This window comes from Pyxicephalus adspersus, chromosome 1 (assembly GCF_032062135.1).
Source record: "Pyxicephalus adspersus chromosome 1, UCB_Pads_2.0, whole genome shotgun sequence".
NCBI lineage: Eukaryota > Metazoa > Chordata > Amphibia > Anura > Pyxicephalidae > Pyxicephalus > Pyxicephalus adspersus.
This window is the reverse complement of record NC_092858.1, coordinates 177,740,520-177,748,270: the sequence shown is the minus strand read 5'-3', so window position 1 is coordinate 177,748,270 and position 7,751 is coordinate 177,740,520. Positions and strand designations below refer to the sequence as shown.

The 7,751-nt window shown below is 41.7% G+C and overlaps 2 protein-coding genes across 6 annotated transcripts in view; both read left to right on the top strand.

Annotated features, from left to right (window-relative positions):
• HSF2BP (heat shock transcription factor 2 binding protein) overlaps window positions 1-6,471 on the top strand; it is a 9,694-nt gene extending 3,223 nt beyond the window's left edge. For all 5 annotated transcript variants that reach the window (XM_072398521.1, XM_072398520.1, XM_072398519.1 and 2 more), the window contains 5 exons: window positions 409-558; window positions 1,878-2,010; window positions 3,143-3,260; window positions 3,718-3,821; window positions 6,091-6,471. In XM_072398521.1, the coding sequence (XP_072254622.1) occupies window positions 409-558; window positions 1,878-2,010; window positions 3,143-3,260; window positions 3,718-3,821; window positions 6,091-6,293 (708 nt within the window). In that variant the 3' untranslated portion in view covers window positions 6,294-6,471. The remainder of the gene's footprint in view (window positions 1-408; window positions 559-1,877; window positions 2,011-3,142; window positions 3,261-3,717; window positions 3,822-6,090) is intronic.
• A 1,066-nt stretch (window positions 6,472-7,537) lies between these two features.
• Window positions 7,538-7,751, top strand: part of SIK1 (salt inducible kinase 1) — a 6,862-nt gene continuing 6,648 nt past the window's right edge. Inside the window, exon 1 of the mRNA XM_072398516.1 lies at window positions 7,538-7,693. The gene's annotated coding sequence lies outside the window, so the exon portion shown is untranslated. The remainder of the gene's footprint in view (window positions 7,694-7,751) is intronic.

The following is a 7,751-nucleotide window of genomic DNA, read 5'->3' as shown; positions in this document are numbered from 1 at the left end:
TCTTCATCTGTCCTCATACTTCACTCTTCTGTCTCTTCATCTGTCCTCATACTGCACTCTTCTGTCTCTTCATTTGTCCTCATACTTCACTCTTCTTGTCCTCATACTGCACTCTTCTGTCTCTTCATCTACCCCATATTTCACTCTTCTGTCTCTTCATCTACCCCTTATTTCACTCTTCTGTCTCTTCACCTACCCTCATACTTCACTCTTCTGTCTCCTCTTCTACGCTCGTACTTCACTCTTCTTTCTCCTCATCTACCCTCATACTTCTCTTTTCTGTCTTCTCCTCTGTACTCATACTACACTCTTGTCAAACATGAGTGTATCAGTATAGTAAGTATTTTGTTTAACTGTCCTTTGAGCTGCTTCTGATGCTTATTGTGTCTCCTTCTCGCATTGGTACAGGAGAACCTTTCTCTGCTCCTTCAGCTGTCCACCCTGAGAGAAAAGTCTGTTCAGCAGACATACTACTGCACTCACGTGGGATCTGTGTTGTGCACATTGCTCTGGAGCGTCTCAAACAGAGAGGAGACAGTAACAAACATACTGGGAATGGTGAGTTATGGTAGTAAATTGTGATTTGTGAATTTATCTGGCTCCCTATTTACAGTCCCAGCTGTTCAGGATACGATGACAATCCATCTATAGTCCTAATTGTCTAGAGTCACACAAAGACCCTGATTTATAAAAGTTCTCCAAGGCTGGAGAGAATAAACTCTCATCAGTGAAGCTGGGTGATCCAGCAAACCTGGAATGGATCTGGTCCATTATTCAAAACATTTGCTAGCAGATAGCAAATGATTTTTAAAAATATATTCCATGTTTTCTGGATCACCTAGTTCACTTCTGAAAGTGTATTCTCCTTAGCCTTGGAGAGCTTTCATAAATCAGGGCCAAAGTCTTATCTGCAGTCCTAGTTGTCCAGGGTCACAGGATTCATATTTAGTTGGAAAAGGTTTACATTTTTCATGTAAGCTAAAATTCCAACATATAAACAATTGTACTCACTATACAACTTTGCTTAAACTAACATCAAGAATTCACAATTATCTTACAGTGGTCAACAGAGGTTCATAAAATAAAATGTACTGAGTGATTATCCAGAGACTTACACAATAACAATCAAAACCTTCAACAGTAGTTATGTATCTGGTCATGCAGTCTTCCAAGCACATTGTTCTAGAGGGCTCTGTGATTTATCAACTCCAAGCACTGGCTTGGAAATTAATTCCTATATGAACAATACGATGTATAATCAAGGAAATCAAGGAAACTTATAGGAGTAAAATGAAATTACTAAAAATACCGGGATGTATCCCTTATTAGAATGGAGAACCATCCTGCCTGTAGTACGCAGGAGATATGAATGGGAACCCATAGCTGCAGCTGCGGCTTTCCTAATGGCCAGCTGTCAGTTGACACCACCTGCGCATGCACGGTAAACGTCTGCCATAATTCCATATACGGAGCAGCTTGATACCTCATCTGCCAGCTGGGGACTTTCCTCATATTAATTGTATTTTCATTTTTTAATAGCAACCTCCTATTTACTCCTGATGAAGTGTATCTGGAAAAGATTATATACCACAAAAGGCATTGTTTCCCCTAGTGACTACATGTGATAATTTTGAAACTGGTAAAATTACATGTTAGGAGGTATAAAGGTGGAATTGCTGTTGTTTTTATATGATTATGTGGATCAAAAACAGTTGATATACACACCTATAAAATTAACCTAACAATAGGCAGATAAGTGGTCGGATATCCCAAAAGAGATTGTTTGTGGAAAGCAATTTTTGCCATAGATAAATGGGCCGTGTGAAATCAGTCAGAACAGAATTTCAACATTCTTCATCTTCTGCTTCATTTTTTAGGATAAATGTACTGAATTTTTTATGATGGCCTCCCAGACTGTAGCCAGTTATGTGGATGCTTTGGATGAAACAGAACAGGATGAAGACAATGAAGATGTCCAATATGTGCTTGGGTTTGCCGGTATAGTAACCAGTGAGTAGCAGGGAATTCTTGTAAGTTATGGTATTGGAATACTTAGCCCAGTGGCTTTAAGCAAGCTTTAGACTGCTAAGTGTAGATGATGTGGCATGATTTATCTTTGCTGGGCTTCAATTGCAAAACATCGCAGCTCATTGACCTTTCAAGCAGTATTTGAAGTGAAGACTAGTACCTTAATATCTTTGTTTGTAACCTGCTGGGAGATGCTAGATGTTATGAGGGCAGATGTTATAAACCTTGTCTTACCTTCATGTGATGTAACAGGCCTGATTTATTAAAGCTTTGGAAACTGGAGAAGATAGACTATCACAGATTCAGCAAACCTGGAATGGATCTGATCTAGGATTGAAAACATTTGCCAAATAATAGCAAGTGACTTTAAGAAACCCATTCCAGATTTGCACGCAGGTTCTCCCATGATGGTCTATCTTCTCCAGTTTTGGAGCAATTTTCATAAATCTGGCCCATAGTGTGATGATAATGCCCCTCTGTGTGCACAATGCTATCCACTCAGGAAAAGCTTTAACCGTTATAGCCTCCTAGAGCCTTCAATGCTGTGTGGTGATGTGAGGAGGTTCCAGTCAGACCATAATATGCTTGAGAAGGTCTCAGAGAAGTAAAGACATGCGCAGGGAAACCAAATACAGTGCCGAGGAGGCCAACAGCAGAATTGGCTCTATATAACAGCCATTTGGCTGAAGACAAACTTGACACATCCCCACTAGCCATACACATATGTGAATTGCTTGTCAAATTATTTACATCTACTGACTGCTGTCAGGTTTTTATTGGTGTCTATGCCCCCAATGGAGATATTCATCCTTTCCATTTCCTGACCATTACCAGGAATTGATGCGAAATCCAAACCTGGCTGAAGGGTTGAATTTCTCTCACATTTGCAGATTTCTTTTCACTTTTTGTTGCATCTCTTGACCAAGAAGTGTAGATAAATTTAACAAATGGACACTTTGAAAATATAAAAAAAAGTTTGTTGCATATGTACTCTGTTATGAAGAAGCATACTATGGTATACTGAAATCAGTGCCTAGGGCTGTACTTCACCTCACTGTCCCTCTGTATAGTGCCGTGACCCCTTCTGACTGTTGCCAGTTTTGGCTTTTTACAGATGTGGCAGCCGTGTCCTGTGGTCGGGATTTCCTCATTACATCATGTAGAGAACTGATGGAGAGCTGGATTCAGATCCTTGGGAAGATCAGACTTGGGACATGTAGCCGCTTAAGAGTGTGAGCTGTGCATAAAGGAATGAATGCAAAATATTGGGGGGGGGGGGGGGGTTTAGACACAAGGGTAGAGGGATGAATGGTGGGAACGTGGGGAGTTAGATGGATGAAAAGATGTATGAATAAAGGTATAGATAGGGTGATAGAAGGATAGATAAAGTGATGAATGGATAGGTAATAGGTCAAAGAAGAGATAGATGACTGGAAGAAGGAGGGATAGAAGTAGGGATGGATGGACAGATGAATGCAGTGATATATTTTCTATAAGGGATAAATGAAGAGATCTATGGATGGAAGGATTAATGAAAGAACAAATGGAGGAAAGTATGGATGAATGGAAGGGGGTGTACGGATGAAGGGAGGGATGGTTGGAGGGAGGGATGTATAGATTATTGAAGTATGGAGAAAGGAAAGAATGGATATACTATACATTATGTCATTTTTGTCTTTCTTCTGGCAGTCTTCTGTTGAAGTGTCTGTACAATGTCTCTATTAATCAGTGTGGTCTCCTATGGATGAGTCAAGTAAAGGGATTCCCCAGTGCACTGCGGAGGCTTCTGAGTGGTGAGTCACATGCAGCAGTGTCTTCGTCATTGTCATACTTTGTATTGGATGAATAGGGATGTTTGAGGTGCTGTCTAATACCATAGACACATGAGTTCCAGTGCTCAACCCAGACATTTTTATAAGCCGGGTGGGAAGAAATTGTAGGTGGGTGGCGGCCCCTGTATTGTGACCAAACTCTTCCGTAACCAGCCAAAAACAGCCGAGTGGGTGCTGAAAAGTGCTAGGTGGTGCGCCCAGGTAAAAGGGCCTGGGGAGAACCCTGAGTTCAATTTATCCTAACCTTTACTATCATCATTGCATATAATTCTGCTAATATGGTATTCAAATAGAATATAAACAAATATGTAGATATCTAATACCATGTAATTGTTTGTGGAAACAGTACTGAATGATTAATGCCTATTTTGGAACCAGTAATGGTGCCTAAGGTGATTGCAGGATAAGTGAAAGTCGGGCATTACCCTGCCCTCTTGGGACTCCCTAATTACCATTAAAGCTTCTCTTCTCATATTAAAGGACCAATTGGAAGGTGTTACAAGTGTTAAATGCAAGGAATGGGAACCTGTAGCAAGAGCTTTTAGACTTGACTAGTAACCTGCAGCAAAGGTTTTATGCAGTGTAGAATGTGCTCTGTTTGGGGTGCTTTGTTTTCAAAGAAAGACCAATATATCTTATAAAAGGGAAAGGTTTATTTACAGCTCAGGATAATATATACATATCATTTACAAGACAAAGGGAAGAAGGTACAAGGTATTTAGGAAGGGAGAAGAAAGTGATCTTGCTCTATGCCTAAGTCTCTATCTGCATGGAGTTTGCAGGTTCTCCCCGTGTCTGCGTGGGTTTCCTCAAGGTATTCTGGTTTCCTTCCACATCCCAAAAACATGCAGTTAGGTTAATTGGCTTCCCCTTAAATTGACCTTAGACTACATTAATGACATAGGACTATGGTAGGGACATTAGATTGTGAGATCCTTTGAGGGACAGTAAGTGACATGACTATGGACTTTGTACAGCGCTGCTTAATATAGTGGTGCTATATAAATATTGTATAATAATAATAATATGTCTAGCACATGGTCAATCTCACTCACACAACCATACAAATCAGGGTTTTCCCTCCTTGAACTACACCCCTTTGCCAGTCCAGAGCAAATCACATTGTTGATCTATCATTGGTGAAGTCTTTTTTAGGAGGTCACAAAATATGTCCCAAGCTTGAGATTGTTTTTCAGGCCCTTGCCCCCTCCAGGAAGCCTGAAGCTATAGTAAATTGGCCTGGGCAGGAACTACCACCAGGTGGGCGAACTGGCCAAGGTGGTAATGATCCTCAGGCATCCACTCATAGAAGATCAATGATTGTCTCTGTACAGTGATTCCTTTATGGTTGTTGGGTCTGCATCTGTCTCCACAGATAATGAGATTTATAGTTTGCTTTCAAGGAGGCAAAATTATCCTTGCATACAAGTCATATTCATATTAATTGTAGTCCCTTCAAACATGGAGCAAGGACTAATTTTCATAAAACAAGCCAACATACGTCCAAGTAGTAGGGACCATTGTATATAGAACAAGCCAAGACCATCCCAGGCAATTTGAACCAGTGTCCTTAGAACAAGCCATCATCAGTCAATGTCGCAAAGATCAGTGTACAAAAAAAAATCCATCATAAGTCCAAGCAGCAGGGACCAGTAGATTAAACCAAGGTCACTCAAGGCAACAAGAACAAGGACCATCATACCTAACACAAGTTAACAAGAGTCTAGGCTGCAAAGACTGGCATACATAAAACAAACCAACATCAGGCCAAGCAGTACACATTGAACAAGCCAAGCTCATACCAAGCAATGGGAACAAGAGAGTGGTGGCCTAGACAGCGAGTAGCAATATCTGTTTAACAATCACAGGTCCATTAGCTTAGGTAATAAAACAGGAATCAGTTTGAGGGGCTGCAGTACTGAACACACTGAAGTCTAAGCAAACAGAAATCTGAGTGAACATAAATACCTGGATACACAGATGAAGATGAAGCCACTAATGGATAAATAATGGGGTGTGAATTATAGGTTTGTAATATTGGTACTGGCTTCAATGTTTTAGATGAAGTTTGTTGGTGGTAGACTGTGGCTATGGGGTACAGGACACACATTATAGGATTCATAGTACAGGTTATAAGCGTTAGGTTCCAGTTTTGGGTAATCCTTATCAGTACCAATATGGTGTCATGTCCTTCTATTAATGTATGTGCCATTCACAATCTCTCATGCAGATCCAGATGCTGAGGTTTGTCTGCATGCTCTGCTCCTCTTCCAGTCGCTGTCTGTAGATCCAGATGTCCTGAGGCTGCTTTGGAAAGACGTACAGGAGTGTCTGCCAAACATAATGGAACTGTCACAGAGCAACAATGCACACCTGCAAAGAACAGCCAAGGAGCTGCTTGAGGAAATTGGGGGTCAGCAGAATATTGAATAGCAATACGTGTTCCCCTTTGTTATGTGATTTGCTGTGATGTTATTCTGATATTGCAGATATTGTCATATATGTTATACATTGGTGACATCCTATACTGTATGTGAAATCACTCTTGTCTGAGTTGAATTTTCTCCTATTTTCATGGTTGGGTTTAATGTTATTAAAAAATCTACCATTCCTTTGCAGAGATTTTTAATTGAATTACATAGAGATTGGTCATATTCTTCAGGGAAGACGTGATTCCCCCACTCCCTACATACAGAATCCCTACGTACAGAATCTGTATATACAACCTAACCCCAACATATATTTAATAATATGGGTATTTAAACCTCCACCACCACCCCAGATCTTCAGAGTTTGGCCTCCTCATCTGGAAGATTTGGGAGTCCTCTGGAAAAGATGTCCTGTTCATCTTAAAGGGTTGGCGGTTACTGGGAAAGTTATGTCTCTTCTTGTAAAAGCCAGATGTTATACATGGTTGGAGTTTAATGAAAGGTTGCAATACAGATAAATTGCACTAGGACAGAATTGTGATATGAGTTTCTTTTTGCTGCACATGAATGCAATTGGCCCCTATAGGGAAGGAGAATGGGGGAGGGGTCAGGGACCATGTCAAAAGGTGAGAATTCATCTTACATTGCTGGCTAGTAAGATGAATCTCACCCTACATACAGCCAAAAAGATCATTGGTGTCACTTACACTGACCTCAGAAGCTCATGGCTCAAAGAAGCCTTAGCAACCTCTGGAGGAACCCTGGTTGAGAAACACTGTTGTAGGATGTTTAAGGCCTAAAATAAAACGAGCCTTTTGAAAGAGATAAGATCCTTCTGAAATAGTTGGGTGCTTATGAAGGGGTGGCTGTCCTTCTGGAGAAGGTGGGGCCCCGCTAGAGGAGGATGGGCCCTTGTGAAAGAAGTGGTAGTCTCTCGATCTCCACATACATACACACACACACACACTGCCTTTCTAGGAGTTTGCCTCTTGAGGGATAGTTAGGGGCCCTCTAGAAAAGATGAGAGAACAATTTGGGGCTTCTCAGGCAGTCTTCGGCGCTGCCGCAAGGTGTCACTCTTAAGTGTCACTGACGTCAGAGACTCAATGCGCAGGCGTCGTGGGTTGAAACTGAAACCTGACAATTACGGCGCCAGCTGTTCTCTGACGTCACGGAGCAGTCTCCATGGAGACGGCGACATCATTCTGCGCGTCAGAGTTTCCTGTCACTAGGCAACGAGGCGGAGTCCTATCAGGCTTGACGTCAGCGTGGCGTCAATTGGGTGGATCGTTTAGGTTGAGAGAGACTTAGGAGCACGTGACCTCCGGAGAGACACAGCATGACCGACAGAATACCGAACAGCGGCAAGAGACGGTGCTGACTGACACCGAGCGGTGTACCGAGGTACCCCCCTCATATCTATCCTTCTATCACCCATATACCCCCTCATATCTATCCATCT